Here is a 24,238-nt window from a genome sequence, read left to right on the forward strand (position 1 = left end):
AGCACATATGAAGAGCCTACTATCATTAGTGTTACCTAGTGGTTTTTAGAGAGGATTCAGTATTAGCCATGAGGGGTTCAGTATTTGCATTGTGACTAATTTACTTAATAAATGTCTGTTGGTGAGGAAGGAACTAAATTAAATGCACTACTATTTCTGTCAAATTTCTCAGCTTAATTGCTGCATGCTTATAATTTTGGGGAGCTGTAGGTGCTCATTTAATGACTCATCCTACGTGTTAAACTCAGTACAAATGCAGAACAACAGAGCCTCTGTCTCAGCTCCAAATAGGGGAATGAAGGAAGGGAAGATGAAGCTGCTTCCTTTGCCTTTTCTTCTTTCTGCTATCTCCTAATTTTCTTAAAGCCCTTCTTTCTGTGGCGAAAGACACTTGATATTTGCTGTCCTGCACTGCACCCCCTTGCTGAATTGAGTTTCCAAGCTCATTTGTGTGGGAAAGATTATCCATTTCTGATTACCTCTTACTGAGTAAAAAGAAAAGACAGGTTTGATTTGTTCATTCCTATCTTTGGCAGGAACAGGAGTGTCCTTCAGATACTAAAAGAAAAGATAGAGATGAGTAATGGGGGAGCTGAAAGTGGAAAGCTCTTTTGTAGATGTGATTGGGTTTGAAGAAGGCCTGTGTAGGAGGATGAGATTGCAGCTATGAAAGATACAATGAGTGCAAACAGAGGGCAAACTGTGAAAGGTTAATTGAGTAGGGAGGCTTGGGAGTAGGGAGGGAGATGAGTATAGAGGATGTACACTTGCAGTACTAGAAAAATGGAAAATTAATAGTCTGCGAGAGGTCTTTTCAGGTAAAGAAGAGTAAGTGTGTGTGGAAAGGAGAGGTGAGAGTGGGCTGGGAAAAGGGATACTTACCTTGCGGAGAACTGGAGTGAAAGTAAACAGAGAACTGGATGGGGGAGAGGGGGAGGGAAGAGGAGAATTCTCTCAGATATGAGAAGTGCAGAAAAAGTTGATGTAAAGAAGAGGCGAAACGCACATCAGGTTTTCGGACTGCTCAGGTAGTAGATGTCACTGCAAAATTCTTCAGTTCTGCATGTATATGTATATTATATAAGATTATGGATATCAGTTATGCTGCTGAGAGTGACAGGTAAGGGGAATGGATACTGAAAGAGGCTAGGTTTTCTTTGCCCCTCTCTGTCAGAGGTCAGAATGATCCTGTTCACTGATGTTAAGCCTGAAGTCTTGTGTGATTTTCTTGAAGACTCAAGGTGGCGCTTTGAAAGCAAGCTGTCAGCTGTACCTTGTCTACCTGTTCCTGCCCTTCTGCCAGTAACTGATCACTTACATGGTGAAGCAGATAAAGGAACTGATCCAGATGAACACCAGCCTGGCAAGAAAGTGTTATCTAAACCCTGTGGTTTGAATTTATTGAGAGGCACAAGTTCTCTGCCACATTCTGATTTCTTCTTTATGTTGAATTCTAGGATGCCCACCGGGGAATTTTTGTCCAGCAACTGCGGCACACACAGAATCCACAGCCCCGGATCAAACTGAAGTTGTTTGGACACTCAGGTGCTGGGAAAACAACCCTTGTCGAGTCTCTCAAATGCGGCCTGATACGAAGCTTTTTCCGAAGACGAAGGCCTAGGCTCTCATCCACAAACTCAACCAGATTCCCCCCATCTCCTTTGTCATCCAAACCTTCAGGTATGGCTTTGAAGCTGTAATGTTTGAATAAGAAGACATTTCCTCTTGGTCTGTGTAGCTCCCAAGGAAGAGCTGTCGGCTGTGCTGCAAAAGACAGGACACACAAATTGTTTAAGAAACCAAAGCAAAAACTGGGGAGGGTTTTGACTTCTCTGTACACAAGCATGTACCTACACTAAGAGCAAAGAGAAGCAGGCAGTGAGGAGGATGCAGAAGTAAAGGTTTTGCTTACTTACATGAACTTGGAGAGTGGAGGACAGGACTTGTGAACACTGGCATTTATTTTTCACAAAATGCCCTAGGCTGTGAACGCCAGTGTCCTGACCACATGTCACTGTCATGGTTTTGGGGATTAGGTTTTGTCAGTCTTTTTGTTTGAGTAGCTCCAATAAACTCTGTGCAGAGTTGAAACAGTTGCTGCATGTTTTTGTGATCTTAAGTAATAACAGAGCATTCAGACTTCCTCTGATGCCTTGGAGTGCTGTTCTGTAAGGTACAGGAGTGCATTAGCCCGGTTACAGATGTCTAAAATTATCTCCAAACAAGGTAGAAATAGAGGTTTTTCTAAACTGAAGTAAATGTGTGCAAATAATTGGGAAAACTTTGCCCGTGTAGCACCACTTGCCCTGTGTGAAGTCGGAAGAGCTGCAGAACGTGGAGGAGCTAGCTAGGTTTATTCTACAGCATGTGCCTGACTTTGGAGGAATCTACAGTTGAGGTAGAAGTACACTGGAGAGAGTAGCAAACTATTCATCCAAGTGCCTTTTCTACTACTGAGAGACTGCACAATATACAAGCTAAGCAAGCACTTGAAGGAACTCAAATTTGAATTGGTATTTAGAAATAGTCTTAACTAAGTAAGTTTTAGATGGGGTCAAGGGTTGCCTTTTTCTTTAAAAACCTTTGGATAATACTTGAAGGTTTAGGTTTCATTCATCATTTTTAAGTAACGTTAGGACAGTGCTAGTAGTAGATTTCATCTCTGCTTTCTCTCTAGTCACCTGAGGAAGCAAAAGGTACTCAAAGAGTGGCTTAAGACAAGATGGCTGGCACAGAGATTGTTATTGCATTTGCTGTTTACTTAACGTAAGGGGCTCACATCTGTGACGACAGAAAAAAGAAACTGATTAAAGGAATCAATAAGAAGTTCTTGATTTATTTATCTTAATTTACTGTGTCATACGAGGAGAGATAAGTCACTCAAGGAATATCAGTACCTGGAAGTTTCTATCAGTACCTGGAGGCAGTTCAGGAAGGTTTTGACTGCAGACAGATTTTTTCACTGTTGGTTGGTATCAGAAGCAGAGGATAGGTGTTATGGACTCACACCATCATAAAATCAGACAACACTGCTAGTCACATTGGCAAATCATCATAGAAATAATGGTGAATTCAAAGTGTGCACTTGAAAACAGCTTCCCTAAATATAAACCAGAAAGTTGTGCAGTGCTATGCACACTTGAAACTTGTGCAATTCTATGCAAACAAAGCTACTGTGGCATTGTTTTACTGTTTTGTTTTTGCTTGTTTCAGCATCTGTTCCTTTGGATGAAATTCCTTATATAACATACAAATAACGTTACGGGTTGGGTGGCATAATCAGACAAACACTTAAACCAGCACAATTTGGTCTATACTTGATCATGTTTAGTGGTGGTCTTGGCAGTCCTGGGGTAATGGTTTGACTTGATGACCTTTAAAGGTATTTTCCAACCTAGTTGATTTTATGGTTTCATGTGCTTAGGTTTGTTTATATTCTGCAAAAATAAATGTGTGGCCTCAGCACGTATTTATTTACAAGAGCCTAAAGATACAAATAATACAGTAGAAGATCAAACATTAAAATATAGGTTTACAGCTGACAGGTGGTTTCCATGTTAAAACCCAATATTCAAATGCAGTGTCTAGTAAAGGAGAGGAAACTTTACTTTCTCCACTAGATGGTGCCAGTCAATTACAAAGCCTTTTCCTTTCTCTTACGGAATCTGAATTAAGCATGACCTAAGCAAATTGCTTACTAGTAAAATAATTTTGGTTAAGAGCCTACTTCTCTCCCCCATATCCCCAGAAAGGTGTTGTTACACAGTGACATTTTTATCCTTACTTACAGGAATCAACAATATGAATATGTAGTGATATGCCAATAAAAGTGGACCATACTACGAAATTGCAGCACTTAGCTAAAAAAACACTTTATCTTTGCAACATAGAAGAATTTTAACTTCTGAAACCTTTCACTCACAGATTTTCAGGTTCTGTTTCTTTTTTTGTGCTTCCTCCCCAGCGGTGTACATGTTAAAGGGCAATAAGTGCTATATGGGATCATTCTAATGTTGTCCTTTTCAGTCAAAGAAGGATGTAGTTTTGTATTCTCACAGCTTGGTAGTCATCTGCTTTCTTTGAAGAGCAGTTTGTTTAATCAGCTTTTATGCTTTGCATACCTATTTTGAATTGATCTGGTTGTGATTTTCACATGTTTTGTAATCTCATTTTCCTTTCCCTGACCCAGTTTCAGTAAGTATTACAAATCTTTATCCTGGCTGTGAGAATGTGAGCGTGAGAAGCCGTAGTATGATGTTTGAGCCGGGCCTGACCAAAGGAGTATTAGAAGCTTTCGTTTCACCTGCTCATCACTCTCACTTATCTGCTGATGACCAGTCCACCAAGGCCATTGATATTCAGAATGCCTATCTGCATGGTAAGCAAAGCCATGGGATGGTGTGCCTTAATGATGTGGGACAGTTAATGCCATGTTGCTTGTTTTTTAAAATAAAATGAGAAAAAAAAAATCTGACTTGATATTGTAGTGACTGTGGTTGAAAATCCAACAGTGGTGAGGTTTGGTTTGTTTAAGCAGAAGGTAAATGTGCATAAAGTCCTGTACCTGTAATATACATACTAATCACTTGTGTCAGGTGCTTATAGTGTCACATAGAAATGTTTTTAAAGTGAGTCAGTGGGGCAGGAGGAAGGAAGGAAGGACTTAGTATAATAAGAGTGGGTTAGCAAGCAAGCTACTAGTGTAAAGGCTCCTTTACCAAAACTGTATGTCCTTCAGGCCATATCCTTATTGGATTTAATCTGGTCCTATAGACCCCAGTGTCCTCGATATGTAAATAGTTCCCAGCTGTATGAAGTACCTACCATTCTTACTCCATGACAGGGCTAGAGCATGTTTGGTGAGCCCTGGAGCTCACCAAACATGGTGAGTGGACCTTCTGATTCTATTGTTCTTTTAAAAGGAAAAGTTACACGTGTTAGCAGTAAGAGGGCTCAGTCAGAGAAGTTGTCGTAACTACATATATGGCTTTGACTGTGAAGACCATACAAAGAGTGCATATACACCACCAGCCATACTAATTATTATATAGGGGGTAAGATCTCTCCCAGTAGGATCTCTTCTTCATAGCAAAAATGTTCTGAATGCCTTAACAACTGCAATTTTGATTCTGATTTAGGATTAATCAAGATTTTTGTATTGGAGGGAGAAGGCTATTTACGAATGCAGTATATACACACTAACACATGCAGTGAAAAAATGTTCGTCCTAGATGCTGAAGAGTTTGCCATGCAGCTAAAGGTGTTCTTTGTCCGGGCTAATTTCCTCTGTCTTTGAAACCAAGTCAAGTTCTGTAGTGAAACAGAGTTGTGCAACAGACTGTCAGAAAGAGTTTCTTTTCCTTCTCTGTGCTCTCTTGATATAGAATTGAATACACATGGGTGAACTCTGAATAGCTGTACTCTTAACAGCAGGTTTGAGGTTTCTGGCTTCTTCTAGAAGTTTAAGGTTCATCTTAATCAGCATTTTATTTAAATAGAGGTAGTACAAGTGCAGCAGACTTACCCCAATCAGATGGTGCATCTGGGAAGTACCATATACTGCAACACACTAATATTTTTGTCACCTGAAGCTAAAGGAGATGGCAACAAGAAGCATGGTTCTGTTGGGTTCCTTAACATGGTGATTCTTAAATCCTGAATTAATAATGTGATGTGAATAGTACTGCAGTTCTGTAAAGCAGAAGGCTTCTTTGTGTCCCTCAGCTCGTTTTAATAGCAGCAGTGACATGTTAAGAAGACAAATTAATTGAAATGCTCAGATTTTGGGGGTGAGCAGGAAAAAAAGGGAAGCTGTAACTCTTGTTTTGCAAGTGAATTACAAGGCAAAGGCAAATTTAATGTGTGAGGCTGCATGCAGTTAACACACAGGTGTTTCCATGTGGCATCCAGCTGCCTGTCCAAGAGAAGTGAATGTGAGAGAGGAACAGATTGTGAGCACCCAACTTCTCAGCCTCTGAAACTGACTGAAACCTCTTCCTTTGTTCATGATTGCATTTGCAGTCATCTTTCTCATATGTGTAGGGTTTATCTTTGTGAAAGGATAAGTCAGATTAACTCTTTTGTTTGTCCTTCCATGGCTGAAAGATGCTTTGTGCTTACTGATAAAATGTGATCTTTTCATCTGTTTGGTTTCAGGAGTTGGTGATTTCAGCATCTGGGAGTTTTCTGGGAATCCTGTGTACTTCTGCTGTTACGATTATTTTGCTGCAAATGATGCCACAGCAATTCACATAGTGCTTTTTAGTCTCGAGGAGCCTTACGAAATCCAGCTAAACCAAGTGACCTTTTGGCTCAGTTTACTGAAATCGTTAGTCCCAGTTGAGGAGCCAATAGGTATGCTCTTCTGCCTGTTAATTAAATAATAGGGGACTGTAGAATAAAGCTTCTTGTGTTTCTCTGCAACTTTGTACATCATCTGTGTTGAGCACTGTTATGTCATCCCCATGTATTCGAACAAACTTCACACAAAATTTCTTAGAGAAAGGGAATTACCTGTGGAACAAGCCTGAAGAGTTGTACACACCACTTAGTCCAACTAAAAATGATCATGGAGTGTGGTACAGCCTCCTGCAGCACTGGGATTTACATCTGTAAATGGCACATGAAGTTTTATGTTAAATAAGCTGTGTGGGAAAGTGTTTCAGAGGGTTGAAACCATTTAAAACCAGTTTTAGACATATTGCTTAAATTCCACTTAAATCTAGCCCAAATTAACAGCATTTCCAGCATAAGTTAGTCTTGTCAGTGAGAACAGGACAGAAAACAGTGACGTAGCATTATCTCTCAATACATGCAACTTTAACATGTTTAACTAGAGTTGTATTGAGACTTCAAATATGTTAACCTTTTGGTGTATCAGGGTGTACAGAAATTGATATTTCCTGTAAATTTGACTTTGTATATTCTCAGACTTTTCACAGGTTTTGAGTAAGTTTTTTTGTTTTATGTATAAGCTTTCTAACAAAGAAAGTTATTCGGCAGACAAACAGATTTATTTTTTTAATCCTTAAAAGATCTGTAAGTCTGGGTATGTATACACCATATAAATTGTTTGTGCTTTTAGCTGAGCATTGGTCTGCGGATTGCGGCAGTTTCAGGGATGAACCAAGGTCTGACATGTGTCTTGGTTCTATGAACCAAAATGTTATTCCAGCCAGCGGATCTAACTCAGCACTCACAAGCATGTATAATGCTGCTAGGGACTCAACGGACAAGCATATCAAGTACTTACATAGTGCAAAGAGTATTTATCTTTTTTTGTGTTCTGCTTAATTCTATATGCATTGTCTCAGACAAATAATGATAATGATGAGCCCAGGCAGACCTTCAGTTTTCAGTTCAGACATGTGCATTTTGCAGTTTAGATCAAGTTACAATAGTCACAGGGGTTAACAATATGAGCATTTGGATCCACTCAACATGAAATTACTTCTGGGAGTAAAAGCTCAGAAATGTGCAGAAAAGTATCAAAGCTGAAAAAACAGTGAGTTTGCAATTGTGGAAAGCTTTTAACAGCTCCTCAGTCTAGTGAGGAAACACAGCTCTTGGTCTGACTGTGTTAGAATTTAATTATGTCTTCTTGCCGAGCTGATTATCAGCTTTATTTAAATACTTTGCTTAAATCAGTGTTTATAATGGTGGGCTTAGTTTGGGTACCCATGTGGTTTTGTACTATTACAAGTTCTTTGTAAGTAATCTGTAGTAACTGATGTTAGCAGAAAACTTATACTTTTGGAATTGCTTTCCAGTTATTTTGCCTAAGTCCTTCAGCTGCCACAAAAATATATACTAGTACAAAATACTTAACCATGGAAGTACTATGCAAAGATTTGGGAAAATGTGACTGTTCATGAATGAATCAAGATTCTGTATCCCTTGGTTGATGAAAACCGATTAGTGATGTAAGAATATTTCTCCCATTGAATGTTTTTTTCAGATTAAAACAGCAGAATTGGATGTACTGTCATTTTTTAAAAAATAGTTTATCAATGTCTCCTCTTTTCTGCAAGATTAGTTTGAGAAAAGATTGAAAACTCTTGTGTTCCATCCTGTCACCTCATTCACGTCATTTGTATCTTTCTTTCTTTTTTATTCTTTTTCATGGTTTCTGACAGGCTTTCCTACTTAACTCTCACCTAAGTGAGAGGTCATTGTTTGTGTAAGTACTGCAAAATAGCATTCATACTAACGTATGAATGTTGTAGATGTTTTGTGTTCTACTTACAGTCCTCTACTATGCACCTGTAGTATTAAGCATCACCCAAAGATTGAGAGAAACCCTTTGAAGAAGCTGTTATTTTTACTTATTTTCCTCACACTGTCATAGTGTTTAGTTAATAGATGTTGTTAGTGTTATTAATGATTTTGTTAAAACAATAAAAGTCATGTAGTATCAATGTATCTGATGATATTCAAGGAGTCTACATAGATAATCTTATAGGGAAATAAAAGCCACAAAGCATCAGTGGTGTACCCACAGTGTGGTTATGCTTAGAGTTGGTAAATCCACTGCAAAAATTATTGGTATGAAGAATGTAAAATGTATTGCTACTTTCCCGGCTTAGTAAGGCAGCCATCTCCATAGGCATGTCTCATAGTGAGGGGGTGCTCTTGTTTCTCTTCCAGCATTCAGTGGAAAGCTGAAAAGTCCCCTGCATGTTGTTCTGGTCGCCACACATGCTGACATAGTGAATCTTCCTCGGCCTGCTGGGGGAGAGTTTTGGTATGACAAAGACATGTCACTGTTGAAAGAAATCAGGAACAGGTAAGTGGGGAGTGTGTTTATACACAGCACTTAAACATGCCAGGTGGAACGAAAGAAAAAATACTAAAATGGATAGGAATATGTAAAAGATTTTTATGTGGCTTAAGCTTTATGATTTGATGTTTTGAATATGTTCAGGAAGCTTATATTGTGTAAATATTTAGTCACCAATAATACAGTGAGCAAGCTCCCTGAAGTGAGCTAAAATGAGCTAAGTAATGCAAAAATTAGTTGAGGCTTAGGAAGTCTTGCCCTGTAAACACTTGGGATGCATCCAAAGATTCGTATCAGACATCTGCCTAACACTTGGTACTCAGGTTTTGCACCAGTCTCAGAAAAGTGGGCAGTTCCCAGCTACAGACTCTGGGTGCCGAAGAGGAAGCTTTTCAGGAAAGCAACCTTTTGCTCTGAATTGATTTAGGATGGGCAGGAAAAAAACTGAAACCTGGAGGTACTACCCCTGCGCAGTTTGTGAAGAGCTGGCTATTGTGCAGTCACACAGGTGACAAGGTAATCCAAGAGTTACCTAAAGTTAGGGAAACTTCTAGGCTTCTTCAGCAAATGTTTGGAGAGCATGCTGGTTGGAGGTGGAAAAGGGAAATTTGTCATGAACATACTATTGTATAAACTGACAATAATTTATGTTCACAGTGAGCACGTAAGTGGGTAACACATGATAGGAGCAACAGTCCGTACCTGTGAGCATAGATACTTGTCTGGACTGTGCAAGAAACAGATGTGGGAATTCCAGCACAGTAGTGGCAGGGCAGTGTCTTCATCAGTTGAAATAAACCAACAGAAGATACCTGCATAATCGCTGATGTTGGAATACTTTTAAATGCAGATAAGTCCAGAGCTAGGAAAACAAATATGTGTTGTTGAAAAAATAAAAGGAACTGGAGAAGAGAGCTGGTGTCAGTAGCAATGACAACTGAACTATTCAAAGTGAGAAAAAAGAAAACAGCAAATACAGAGACCTTAAAAATAATTAATTTCCGCTACCCCTCCTTTAGTAAAATGTTTGAGTTTGTAATTTCAAGTCTTATGATGCAGTTGTTGCTTTCTTATAAATGTTCAGCCTACTTTTTTAGGAAATACAGTTTTCTCTCAATATCTCTGTTTATTTTCAAGAAAATTAGAGAGCAATTGTAATCTCTGTGCTTATAAAATAACTTAGCATAATCAGTACTTAAATGTTTTCATCGTTCCTTAGAAGAAAAATAACTGTAATTTAAGACTGAAGTACAACTGAATTAAGAAATAAAACTGGATTTGGGACTAAGTAAATAATTGCTTGCTTTTCCTCTTTCAGATTCGGAAATGATCTTCGAATTTCAGAAAAGTTATATGTGTTGGATGCCGGAGCATCTGGGTCTAAAGATATGAAGCTTCTCCGAAATCACTTGCAAGAAATAAGAAGCCAGATAATTTCTGTAAGTAATGTCTAATGGTCTGGGTTGGACCAGCCAAAATGCAAGCATCTTGTGCAATAATTTACTGTAAATTTAGTACTTACATTATGTAATTTAAGTGAGTGCTGTTCAAATTTTTTAGCAGCTTGCATGAGACATGGTGATAAAGAAACTCCTGACAGCAAAGATTCAGTCAGCATTTTCAAAATTGTAGGTGTTTTGTTAGGTCATCAAAATGATCTCTTTTAAAAGGAAACAATTCAAGATTCTCAGTTCAAAGTTATAGTTTCGTACTTTTAATCGACAGTGATTGATTGTAACTGTTAGAAGGATAATTCCCAATATAGATGTGTGAACTGACAATTGACTTTTTACTTTACTTTTTTAGTGAAAACTATGTGCTTGGAGTTGTATATATGTGGTTAAGTATATGTAAATGAGACTGTAGGTAAAACAGCCGTGACTTGATGTTATTACCAGGAATCCACAGAATTCCTGGTGATACCACAGGAATCCATAACAACGGTGACCAAGTCAAATTGATATGTAGCCTGTGCTAAATGATTTTAAATTTCTTCATACCATACTTGTGTGACACACTAAGACTTTCTGTAGCTACTTCTGATAGGTTGGGATTTTTTTTAAATAAATGAAAAGTAAATGTATTAGTTCATTCTGTAGATCAAGGAAAATGTTGGGGTTCATACCAAATTCAGTCTTAATTTACATTCCCAATGGTCTCTTGATTTAATAAGCTTTTCTTCTCTGACAAAACTCCATAGCCATGCTCACTAGCTTGAAATCTGGAGGGCTTTGCTACAGAAGAAGTGCATGCTGTGGCTTGAGAGAGTGTAAGGCAACAGTGAGGTCCAAGACAATCAATAAATAAAAGTAACATCTTAGCCGGTACCCTGCTGTCTTCCCTGTTGAAGTAAATTGATCCTGTACAGATAATGTTGACAATTTCTGAAATAAAGATTATCTTCTAGATCATGACGTTGGTCATTTGGCAAGGCAGGACTATATAAACCAAGCTTTGTTTCACATATCAGGATCCCCATGTAATGTTTAAAAAATCTTGTTTTAATTTAATTGAAAAACACTGTATTAAGAAAATGTAGATGTTACGGCAAGCAAATGCCAGGTGGAAGAGTAAGGGTTCATCACAGGGGGAAGTCTTTAGACATGAATATATGCCATGAATATATTAGACTTTGTAACCTCCATTAAAAAATAAAACCAAAACCAACAACAAAATCCCACGAAACAGTACTGTCATTCTCTGCACAGCAGTCTCTGCACAGCAGAATTACAAACGGATGTTTTCTGTGCTTTCATAAGACTTGCCCACCTATGACTCATCTGTGTGAAAAAATAATCTCCACACTGCCTTCATGGAGAAAAATGAATGGACCCAACCAGCTGATGTCGTTGCAGCAGTTTGTATATGATGTACAGGAACACCTTAATCCTCTAGCAAGTGAAGATGACCTACGGCATATTGCACAGCAGTTGCACAGCATAGGAGAGGTAAGTGTTTTTATCTAAATTGCAACTCTTTATTAGCAAGGTGCTGCTCTGGTAGAATATTGGTTAATGAGATTGAAGCGAATGTCTACAGTTTGGAAGTTTGTAGTTGTAGTGTGTCTTGTAGTTTGTAGGTTTTTGTCCTCCTCCCTCTTAAGACATCATAAAAAGTAAACTGGTTAATAATGCTTTTTTGTTATTATTGTCCTGTGGCTCCTATTTCATTCAACAGTATTTCCTTGAAACAGGAAGAATTACAGTTTATTGCTGTAGTTGTAAGAATATAAAATGCCCAGAAAGTGTATTTCATTTTTAATGATGTAGTGCCTAATGTGTTAACTGCATATGAGAAATTTGTTTGTCCATTAGAAATTGAATCAAAGCATAACACCTTTCCATAAATAGCTTGCAGGGCATGGCTAGGCTTTACAGCTGTTGAACTCTAAAGGCTTCATTACTAGTGAAATTCAAGAACAAGACCTGCTCTTTGTTCTGAATACTTGCAAGAAAATAAAATGCACTGTTTGTTTTTCTCTTGTCAGCAGTGGTAACAAAATGATTGGTCAGCAAGTTAGGGAGGAGAGAAGGTGGGGTATCATCTTGTACTTCACAAGACGTAAATAATAACTTTCATCTTTATGAACAGATTAACATTATGCAGAGTGAAACTGTCCAAGATGTTGTGCTTCTGGATCCTCGGTGGCTCTGTTCAAATGTCCTTGGAAAAATCCTGTCAGTGGAGAACCCAAAAGCCCTCCATCACTATAGAGGTCGATACACTCTAGAGGATATCCAGCGTCTGGTGACAGATAGTGATGTGGAAGAACTGATACAGATTTTGGATGCCATGGATATTTGTGCAAGGGACCTTAGCAGTGGAGCAATGGTGGATATTCCTGCTCTCATAAAGACTGACAATCTCCACAGGTCTTGGACAGATGAGGAGGATGAGGTGCTGATTTATGGTGGTGTTAGAATCGTTCCTGTGGAACACCTTACCCCATTTCCTTGTGGAATTTTTCATAAAGTTCAGGTGAATCTCTGCAGGTGGGTTCATCAGCAAAGCACAGAGGGAGATGCAGATATACGTCTGTGGGTGAATGGATCAAAGATTATGAATCGTGGAGCTGAGCTTTTAGTGCTGCTGGTCAACCATGGTCAGGGTATAGAGGTTCAAGTTAGAGGACTGGAAACAGAGAAGATCAAGTGCTGTTTACTTCTGGATTCTGTATGCAGCACCATTGATAATTTAATGGCCACAACTTTACCAGGCCTTCTGACCGGGAAATACTACCTTAGTCCTCAGCAGCTGAGGGAACATCATGAACCAGTAATGGTCTACCAGCCTAGAGACTTCTTCCGTGCACAGAGTCAAAAGGAGACATCACTAACTAACACTATGGGGGGATATAAAGAGAGCTTTAGCAGTATACTGTGTTTTGGGTGTCTTGATGTGTACTCCCAGGGAAGCCTAGGAATGGATATTCATGTTTCTGATCTAAATCTACTTACCAGGAGAAAACTAAGTCGACTTTTGGATCCACCTGATCCTATGGGGAAAGATTGGTGCCTTCTGGCCATGAACCTGGGCCTCCCTGATCTTGTTGCAAAGTACAATACAAATAATGGAACACAAAATGACTTCATCTCAAGCCCAGTCCATGCTCTCCTGCAGGAGTGGAGTAACGCTCCCGAGAGCACTGTAGGTATCCTAATGTCTAAGCTGAGGGAGTTAGGTCGCAGAGATGCAGCAGATTTTTTACTGAAGGCATCTTCTGTATTCAAAATAAATTTAGATGCTAATGGTCCAGAAGCTTATGCTTCTAGTTGCAACAGTGGCACTTCTTATAACTCAATTAGCTCTGTAGTGTCAAGGTAAGAGCAGGTGTTTTGCATGGACATACTTTCAAACTGCAGAAAGGATAAGAGATACAGTACAAAAGGTTCTGTGCATTTTAGTTTATGAGCTCTTACATCAAAGGATCTTTATCCTTCTCTAGCACCACCTTTTGTGCATAAACTTTCTACTTCTAACTGTGAATTGTTGCTCTTTATTAAAAAGGCTGGTGTACTTCTGGTGTTTCAAAATTATTCCTGATACATAATGTGCTGCTTAATACTGCCATCTTAACTGGAAAGTTTTCACTTTTATGTACTGCAGATGTTTTTATAAAATACTTCAATTCTCCCCATAACAGGCAGGGGGAGAGGAATAGCACATGTTACCCGAAATGTGTATGTCTTACACACACCCTTTTTTTTTTTAATTTCCATCATGTCCTCTGCTTAACATTTTCTTATATTTGTAAGGAGAGAAGTCCACCATTTGTGGTCAATCTGACTGAATTTTAAACCATTTTGTTGTTTTCAGCTGATAAAGTGAGTGCCTTTTGCAGAAGGGAGGGTGCAGTTGATTTGAATGACCCTGCTGGAGTTACAAGAACATGCTACCTCTGTTTCACTTAAATCGTCTGCATGCTTATCATTGCAAGTGGTGCTTGCCTTTTAATTTTTCCTGCACTTCTAAGACATCAGTGATAACTCACGCAGAGCATTCTTGTGCCAGTACTATGGGTATAGATATACAATACCTAATCAACTTCAATTACAGTGGGATCATAATGTGAAAATCTCTTAAACTTGCCAATTTCCATGCTTCATTATTTCTGTGCACCTCAGGTAAAAGTTCGCTTTTCATTATAGAGTTCAAAAAACACAAGTGTTGGTTACTGCGGAAAAATATTGTAGAGCTGTCAGTCGTAATTTGTGTATAACAAAGGTTTTCTACTATTAGATCCTGCATTACTTTACTTCCTGTACTTGAAAACTTTGATGGGGATAAAAACAAAAAGGAAGCAAGGTTTCTTGCAGTGATAACTTTAAAATTGATATGAGGGAATATGAACCATTTTCTGTTTTGAAAAGCATGTAATTTAATGGTGCGATGTGTGTTTGTTTATATATATTGTATGTACATACATTAATACTATTTTTTCCTTAATCTTACAATGTAGTAAAATTTTAAAGGATTTTTCTACAAATAAACTGTTGCTTGTTGCATCTGTGTTGTTCATATTCTGCATTTGAAAGGGACTGAAACCTATATTTTCCTTAGAGTCTCAATCCTGGAGAGGCAGTGCCTGGCTTCTGAAGTTCTAGGAACCCTCTGTTTCACTTCAGGGGAATTTCTTAGAATGCAGGAGGAATATTTATTCATTTTTACTGCAGAGGTGATCCCTCTGCAGCAGAGGGATTTGCATTCTGGTTGACAAATGGTAAGCCAAAGGTCTTTGCTACACAGCTTCTCGTTTGTGTTTTTCTGCAATGAAAACCAAAACAACAGACATGAGTCTGTCATCAGGAAGCTTCCAGAGTATGCTGTGCTGCAAAGGGGATGAAGATTGCATTAGAGCCTGTGCTGCAGTATTAGTCCTTTACATTAAGGATCCCCTCATCATGGGGGTTGGAACTATATAATCTTAAAGTCCTCTCCAACCCTAACCATTCTATGATTCTATGACATGAGTGCTACGACTGCTTACTTAAACCCTCAGCATCACTCACTGATAGCTGCACAGTCTCAGTACGGCACTCTATGCAGGCAGCTCTGCGCAGTACCTCCTCCTTGTGTATGCTGCAAAGGAGTTAAACAGCCATTTCTTAAAATGATAGTTATCATTTCCCACTGCCTTTCTTTCCATATTTTCTCTTGTTTCATTAAATTCTTCCCCAGGCATCACTGGGCTCCTTTGTTAAACATTTCTTGAAGTGTTAGTCCTCAATGAGCAATGTGGTTAGTACCAGTACTAACCTGAGGTGTCTGTGCTCTGCTATTCTGCCTCTAATGAACCGAGTTCAGTGTCTCCCAGCAGTGCCCAAAGTTGGTCAGTGAAAAGCTCAGCTTTCCACAGGCTGTATTTGCTTAGGTCATATCATGGCCACCACCATGCCTCAACTTCCCTCTGTGAACACACTCAGCGCTTCTGTTGGATTCTGGTATGTGGAGGGGTCTTTCTCATCTCATAAGACTTTATGGTTTTCTTGCTGATTTCTTTAGGCCTGTTTCTCAAGCATCAAGTTTGGAGTTACCTTCACTGAGTCCGTGTGACTGCAGAAGAGTGGGACTTGCCATCACAAGCCTTTTGAGAGCAGAGACTACTCTGAGATGCCTTTCGAAAGCAGGACTGTCAGTGGTGTCTGTTAGTTTGGGATTTAATTCACCACTGTACTGCTTGTAGTGGAGTGGCAAGATTTTGAGATACCAAGTAACTCCTACCGTGCCCGCCTCCCGTGTTGCTTTATGCACGGTTGACAGACCAACATTGATGCAATAGTCTTTTGCCCTTTTTCAGCATGTTCCTGACATGCAGAAAACGACAGCATGCTCCTGACAACTCTCTGCGTCCATTTAATGTAAAATACAGCCCTGGGAGTATAAATTACTTAGCAGATGCTATGATGGATCCTTGAAGAGCAGTCACAGCCTATTGCATCATTTACAGTTTTCACGGTAATAGGCTCAGGAAAGTGAATCACAGTCATAGGATAGCTTGGATTGCTTCCCTACAAGTCATGTGCCACTGACAAAAAAAAATTGTTGTCCTAAATAACAAAAAAAAAAGGTTAGCAGAGTGATACGATATGCAGAGTTGACCCTCATCATAGGGAAGTGTGTAGTCTGCCTGGAGCCCGGATCAGGGATATCACCAAGGCGCTCCCCAGCCTGGTGCACCCGACAGACTACTACCCGCTGCTGGTCTTCCAGACAGGTGGGGGGGAAGCTGCTTCCCGCAGTCTGAGGGGGATGAAGAAAGACTACAGGGCCTTGGGGCGGATGGTGAAAGAGTCTGGGGCTCAAGTGATCTTCTCCTCAGTTCTTCCATCTTCCGGTGATGATGTGGGACTGAATGGGAAAATTCAGTCCGTAAACAATTGGCTACGAGACTGGTGCTTTAGGCAGGGCTTTGGGTTCTTTGATAACAGCTGGTTTTATAAGGCTCCAGTCCGGATGATGGCACGTGGGAAAGGTTTAACTCACAGAGGCAAAAGGATGCTGGGGCATGAATTAGCAGGGCTCATTTGGAGAGCTTTAAACTAGATTCGAAGGGGGATGGGGTTGTAACTGGGCTTGCTCCAGTGGGGCAGCACTCTAGGATTGATGAAGACTGGGAGGCCTCCTATAATCCTAGGGTGAAATCGATGAGCTCAGCTCCCTCCTTGAAATGCCTGTACACCAATGCGTGCAGCATGGGAAATAAGCAGGAGGAGTTAGAAACCTGTGTTAAGTCAGGAGATTATGATCTGGTGGCAATTGCAGAGACGTGGTGGGACAGCTCGCATGACTGGAATATACTCATGGAGGGCTATGTCCTTTTCAGGAAAGACAGGCCAGCCAGGCGGGGTGGTGGGGTTGCTCTTTATGTGCGAGAGCAGCTACAATGTACTGAGCTCTGTCCAGGGGCAGAGGACGAGCGAGTTGAGAGTCTGTGGGTGAGAATTAAGGGGCAGGCTGGCAGGGGCGATACTGTTGTGGGTGTCTGTTACAGGCCACCAGATCAGGGTGAGGAAGTTGATGAGGCCTTCTACAGGCAGCTGAGAGCGGCCTCACAGTCACAGGCTGTGGTCGTCGTGGGGGATTTTAATTTCCCTGATGTTTGCTGGAAGGACTACACAGCAACCCAGCCACAGTCCAGGAGGTTCCTCCAGTGCATGGATGATAACTTCCTCATGCAAATGGTGGATCAGCCAACCAGGAGAGGAGCGCTGCTGGATCTCATCCTCACTAACAAGGAGGGTCTGGTCAAAGCAGTAAAGGTTGAGGGCTGCCTTGGTTGCAGCGACCATGAGATGGTGGAATTCAGGATCTTGTGTGGTAGGACCAGTACAATAGCAAGTAGAATTGTAACCCTGGACTTTAGCAGGGCAAACTTTGGCCTTTTCAAGCAATTGCTAGGGAAAGTCCCATGGGCAAGGCTGCTTGAAGGTAAAGGGGCCCAAGATAGTTGGTTGGCATTCAAGGATTGCTTATTCCAAGCTCAAGAGCAGAGCATCCCGACACGTAGGAAGTCAAGGAAGAGGGCCAGGAGACCTGCGTGGCTAAATAAGGAACTGCTGGGTATGCTCAAGTGGAAGAGGAGAGTTTATAGGTCATGGAAGGAGGGGCTGGCCACTCGGGAGGAATATAAGGCTGCTGCTAGAGGATGTAGGAAGGCAGCTAGGATGGCTAAGGCCTCCTTAGAATTAAATCTGGCCAGAGGGGTCAAGGACAACAGAAAGAGCTTTTTCAAATACATAGCTGATAAAACTAACACCAGAGGCAAGGTTGGCCCACTGGTGAACGGGATGGGTGCCCTGGTGACAGAAGATACAGAGATGGCAGAGTTATTGAATGCCTTCTTTGTCTCTGTCTACTCTGCCGGAGGCAGTCCTGAAGAGCCCTGTACTCCTGAGATCTCAGATGAAGTCAGGTCACTGGAGCAGTTTGCCTTAGTCCATGAGGAATGGGTTAGGGACCGGTTGAGCAATCTGGACATCCATAAATCCATGGGTCCAGATGGGATGCACCCGCGGGTGCTGAGGGAACTGGCGGAAGTCATTGCTAGACCACTCTCCATCATCTTTACCAAGTCTTGGGAAACGGGAGAGGTGCCTGAGGACTGGAGGAAAGCAAATGTCACTCCAGTCTTCAAAAAGGGCAAGAAGGAGGACCCGGGTAACTATAGACCGGTCAGCCTCACCTCCATCCCTGGGAAAGTGATGGAACACCTTATCCTTGATGCCATCTTAAGGCATGTCAAGGATAAGAGGGTTATGAGGGGCAGTCAACATGGCTTTACCAAGGGGAAGTCGTGCTTGACCAACCTCATAGCCTTTTATGAGGAAATAACATTGTGGATGGATGATGGCAGAGCGGTGGATGTGGTCTACCTTGACTTCAGCAAAGCATTTGACACAGTCTCCCACAGCATCCTCATAGCTAAACTGAGGAAGTGTGGTCTGGATGATCAGGTAGTGAGGTGGACTGCGAACTGGCTGAAGGACAGAAGCCAGAGAGTTGTAGTCTATGGGGCGGAGTCCAGTTGGAGGCCTGTATCTAGTGGAGTGCCTCAAGGGTCAGTATTGGGACCAGTATTATTTAATATATTCATCAATGATTTAGATGAGGGAATTGAGTGTACTGTCAGCAAGTTTGCTGATGACACTAAGCTGGGAGGAGTGGCTGACACGCCAGAAGGCTGTGCTGCCATCCAGCGGGACCTGGACAGGCTGGAGAGTTGGGCAGGGAGAAACTTGATGAAATATAACAAGGGAAAGTGTAGAGTCCTGCATCTGGGCAGGAACAACCCCAGGTTCCAATATAGGTTGGGGAACGACCTGTTAGAGAGTAGTGTAGGGGAGAGGGACCTGGGGGTCCTAGTGGATGGCAGGATGACCATGAGCCAACACTGTGCCCTTGTGGCCAGGAAGGCCAATGGCATCCTGGGGTGTATTAGAAGGGGGGTGGTCAGTAGGTCGAGAGAGGTCCTCCTTCCCCTCTACTCTGCCCTGGTGAGACCACATCTGGAATATGGTGTCCAGTTCTGGGCCCCTCAGTTCAAGAAGGACAGGGACCTGCTGGAGAGAGTCCAGCGCAGGGCGACAAAGATGATTAAGGGAGTGGAGCATCTCCCTTATGAGGAAAGGCTGAGGGAGCTGGGTCTCTATAGTTTGGAGAAGAGGAGACTGCGGGGGGATCTTATTAGTGTATATAAATATATAAAGGGGGAGTGTCATGAGGATGGAGCCAGGCTCTTCTCAATGGCAAACAATGATAAGACAAGGGGTAATGGGTATAAACTGGAACACAAGAGTTTCCACTTAAACTTGAGAAGAAACTTCTTCTCAGTGAGGGTGACAGAACACTGGAACAGGCTGCCCAGGGAGGTTGTGGAGTCTCCTTCTCTGGAGACATTCAAAACCCGCCTGGACACATTCCTGTGTAACCTTATCTAGGTGTTCCTGCTCTGGCAGGGGGATTGGACTAGATGATCTTTTGAGGTCCCTTCCAATCTCTAACATACTGTGATACTGTGTGATACTGTGTGATACAAGTGGGCATCCCTTCAGCTGCTTCACTTTTATTGATTGCCTGTTTTGGTTTGTGAATGCCACTAGGAGCAGAGCTTCATTCCACAATTTTTAGAACTGTGTTTAAAATGCACTGAGCCTGCTTCACTTGCTTCAGAAATGGAGGGAATGCAGGTCTTTGCAAGATCAAAGCACTTCAGCCATAAATGTACAGTATGTATAGTTTGTGCAAGGAACATGCTGAGTTCAGTTCCTAACAGTGAAATAAGTGAGGCTGGATATTCTTAGGAGACTCTCTACCTTCCACTTCTTTCTGGCCTCAACACAGAGCTGAAACAGAATTTTGAAGATAAAGCAGATAAAACCAAACATTTCATTTCATCTTCAAAATCCATAATGCAGACAAACTCTCAAGCTTGCAACACGGTTACTCAAGGCCAAGATGCATTACAGATCGTTTTCCTGTTTAGAGATGTGTGTTACTGGCATCTGGACTCAAAAAAATCTGAAGAAGGTGGTGATGGGGAAGAAGCAAGCATTCTGGTGCAAAGCATTTTTCCAAGTTGAGTCTTTTCTCTCTGGCATGCAGCAGCATGCGTAGGATAGGAAAGTGCTTCATATTGCTGTTTGTGTTGGAGTTTGCTGGGTTTTACTCTCTGTGGGAGTTCTGCTGCTGACCAGACTGGCAAATTTGGAAAGCTGCAACAGGTAAGTGGCTACATGCAAATGATTTTAGGGTGGGACAAGAAGGGCATCCAGAGGTGACCTTGGTCGGAGGTAGATATGTATGATTCTTCTCACCTGAAGATGATGTAAACTGGCGACAGCCGCAGGTTTTAGGATCCTTGTGATTCAAAAAAGAGTTGTGAACAACAGGGACTTAGCGACTCCCAAATGTCAAAAGATTGACAGAGCAAGGAGGCCTAGAAAGGAGCCAGAACACAGTTTCCTAAATGGTAGGGTCTCTAAAGAGAGCAACAGTGAATCTGTTAGAGCTGGCTGTGCTGGAGCAAATTCCAGGACCTAAACCTGTGCTGGCTGTATTGCCCACTCCAAGGAGAAGTTCCCTTTCGGTTCATTGCATCCTTTTAAAACGTGTCTCCATTTGATTCATACTGCTACTTCAGCTTGCTGATGAAAGCAAGGAGTAATGCCTAAGTTGTAACTTAGTAAAGTAAGTAAATTAAGGTTTCTGTTGGCTGAAACCTCTCTTTAGGTCAGAGGAGATGAAGCAGTGCAGTATCTTCTTTGAAGGTGGCCCGAAGGCACTATGTACAATATTAAAATTTATTTCTATTTGACTTCGTTTTTTAAATCACCAAAAATACTAAACATGACCAGAGATTCACTCCCATGTTTTTTCAGTCTTTGTCTGATTTGGAAGGCAAGGTAGTAGGTAGAAAAGAGGAAGATGCGTGAGATACAAAAGGGTTATATCCAAGCCACTCAGACTTTGCTTGTAGAAGTGTTTGGGTTTTCCATATACAGCTCATCTGACTGTATACAGAAGAGGACTGCTGGTATTCCGCTGTGTAGCTACACCATTTATCATAACAAGCTTTACAGGAACAGTGAGGCCAACAGCTAACGCTGCCACAAAACCAGATGAGGATCGTGGTGGATGTTGACAGCCTGGGCTCATACTTCCTCCTCCTGCTGTGAAATATCATAGTACCTGCTGCAATAAGTAAGGCATTTCTAGCTTCTATGTGTCCAGGTTCAGGAATATGCTCTTTCTCGTACCTCCACAGGATCCAAAGAGTGCAGTTCGGTGAGGCATCTTTCCTGCTGACTCGGGCACTGTTGCAGCTGAGTGTAAGTGGCCTGGAGAAGCTTTGGGCCATTTATGTTGAAGTATAATCAGGATGCTTCTGCTGCATCTTGGCATTTAAGGCTGGGTCAGGGGAGTTACCTGCCAAAGGTGGTGGAATTCATACAAGTGAGTACAGGCTGGGTGAGAGACCCATATGAGTTGCACAGGGTGGGGAGGATAAAGTTCTGCTTTTCAAAATGTTGTCAAGGAAACATGGGAGAGAAGGGAGAACTCTTGCATTATTGAAGTTAGACTGCTGATGCTGTTACAAGGATCGTGTGTGTACGACTTTCTGAGTCACTGTGCTTCATTTTCGAGCTGCCTTTTGAATTGCAAAATCCACTATTTTACCCTGCCCACAAAAAAAATGTGTATTTGATTGTTGTAGTGTATTCTATTTCCCTTGGAAGTGAATCAGTCACTTGAACATCCCCTGTGCGGGACTGCTTACAAGCCAAAATGTATGTAGTAGCGTGAATCAGCTGCTCAGAGGGAACACAGAGAGGAAGGGTCATCTGCTTGGAACATTACCATGGAAAAGAGAGGGTACAGGTCTTGAATTTTGTGCTGAAGGTAGTATGTGAGTGCACATGAAAGCCAGTGCCAAACCCACGTAAGTTGCCTAAACCTATGCTGTGTACCATTCCTAAGGTACGTATCTGCAGAAGAAGCAGGAGATTATTTTGGAGGCATTTCCACCCATTAAAGCTTTGACAGCTAAGATTATGTTCTCTGATATATTTATACATAAGGAGCTAAACCACCATCCCCTACAACTAGAACATTTTGAATCAAAATTTTCTACAGACCCATGGGGATTGTGTTGGCAGCTTGAGAATGTTGTAGCAATTAGTCTGGAAATTGTGGAAGGGGCTGAGTCACCATAACCAAATTAGCATCAGATAGGATGGGCTGAATTTCCTCGGTTGCTCACAGTCAGAAGGAAATACAGCTTGCAGCTGTTAGACCTGGCAGTCAAGTGCCAGTAAGGGTTCAAGGGAAGCTTTTGAGGAAGTGACCTGCAGTATCAGTCTGTTAATTGACGTTCAGAAAGAAGCTGCATGAATGTATAAACTGATGGATTAACACAGTTTCCATGTATGCTTCAGGAACTGAATCAAGGCCCAGAGTTCTGAAGTGCTACTGGGAAGAGGATTTCCAGACCTCTTTATCCCAGGTAATGCTACCTGGCTGAGAAGCACTTTGCAAAGCAGTTGCTGCTGCCTTCTCAGGAAAATATGAAAAGGAACCTAATCTACTGGTGTTGGCTTGGGTGTAGAGAACAGGTGTAAAGAATGAGCACAAAACCATCAAATGACCTCCCCAGTTGCCATTCACTCTCCAAGGCCCAGTCTTTTCTATAATTAACAAAACAGCTAGAATATAATTTGATGGAAGGTTAAGGAGTGTTATGGGAAGACTCACCTTCCCAGCTGTGACTTAACACCATGCAGTTAACCCATTTCTTACTTTCATGGCTAGGGAAGTTCTGAAGGAACTCCCAAAGTCACCAGATAAAAGCATGTCAGGAAGAAATTCTGGCTTCTTCAGTAAGGATATTCAGTTATTTAAACATTCCAGTCTTCCATGCTAGTGCAGTAGTTTCACAACTCCCCTACCAGACCCGCCTTTCTGCTTTGAGTTACTCAGTGCAGGAAGGAGTGCCACGTCATTTGTGCAAAATGCTGTCTGCAGCACCAGGTGAGTCAGGCATTGCACACAAGAACACCACAGGTCAAAGCAAATGGACATGGTGGCTGCTGTCGCTGCCCAGATAAATGTGATGGTCCCAAGGCCTCTCTCTACTGTCAGACCAACCACAGTCCTGACCTCAGGACATGTAGTATGGATGGGATACCTCTGACATTCCCATGGCTTTAGCTGCAAATACAAAATACCACATCCATTGATGAGAACAGAAGGGCAACTGTCTTATGTTTTTCTTTATGGTGTGATTGACATGAAGCATCTTTCACATTCCACCAGTGAGCTCAGGAACAGGGTTTGTAAGCACAAAGGCATCTTGCTAAACTCAGCTTCGACACTCATGTATTTGTATAAAGCTCAGTACCACTGCATTAAGAAGTATGGGGAACATTTCTGCCTCATTCAGCATTCATTGGACTCCATTTTTTCATTCCCAGAAGTGAAGTCAATCTCTATGTAAGTGCTGGAAACCACTTGTTTTCAGCAAGTGTTTATAATCTCCATCTTTGGTCCATGTTGGTTTTAGGATAGATATCAATGAAATCTCGGAAAAAAAAAAAAGTTTTCCCTGAAAGATAAACATAGCCTTTGATAGCAATATTCTACTCATACGAGTTATTAACAGAGACTGCCACTGTTACTTTGACTGGTAAGTGAAATAATATGCAAATTGTTTCTGTCATTAAAAGAATTCGTTTCAAAACGTTTAATCCACTATCAATCTAGAGCCACAATTCCTTGTTATGCTTTTACATACCAACTACTACAGCAGTCATGAATTCTGTATGCCTCTGCATGACAGAAATGAATGAAGACTGCTATCCCTAACAGGTATTTAGTAGATCTGTGCATACACAGTAAGCATGAAACCTGTGTTTCCTTCTACAGGTGGTCAGACTTACAAGGACCGCTTATGCCACTGGAACC

The 24,238-nt window shown here is 41.4% G+C and overlaps 1 protein-coding gene across 2 annotated transcripts in view; it reads left to right on the forward strand.

Annotated features, from left to right (window-relative positions):
- The window catches only part of DAPK1 (death associated protein kinase 1), a gene marked incomplete at both ends in the record, with an annotated part of 93,792 nt that extends 80,189 nt beyond the window's left edge, over positions 1-13,603 (forward strand). Inside the window, 7 exons of one of the 2 annotated variants that reach the window (XM_080638216.1) lie at positions 1,458-1,680; positions 4,190-4,378; positions 6,157-6,354; positions 8,647-8,785; positions 10,098-10,218; positions 11,500-11,727; positions 12,371-13,603. In XM_080638216.1, coding sequence (XP_080494342.1) covers positions 1,458-1,680; positions 4,190-4,378; positions 6,157-6,354; positions 8,647-8,785; positions 10,098-10,218; positions 11,500-11,727; positions 12,371-13,603 — 2,331 coding nt within the window. The remainder of the gene's footprint in view (positions 1-1,457; positions 1,681-4,189; positions 4,379-6,156; positions 6,355-8,646; positions 8,786-10,097; positions 10,219-11,499; positions 11,728-12,370) is intronic. The other variant, XM_080638217.1, reaches the window with a different exon arrangement.
- Positions 13,604-24,238: the final 10,635 nt, after the last annotated feature.

The sequence above is a fragment of the Psittacula echo genome, assembly GCF_963264785.1.
Source record: "Psittacula echo genome assembly, chromosome: Z".
Lineage (NCBI taxonomy): Eukaryota > Metazoa > Chordata > Aves > Psittaciformes > Psittacidae > Psittacula > Psittacula echo.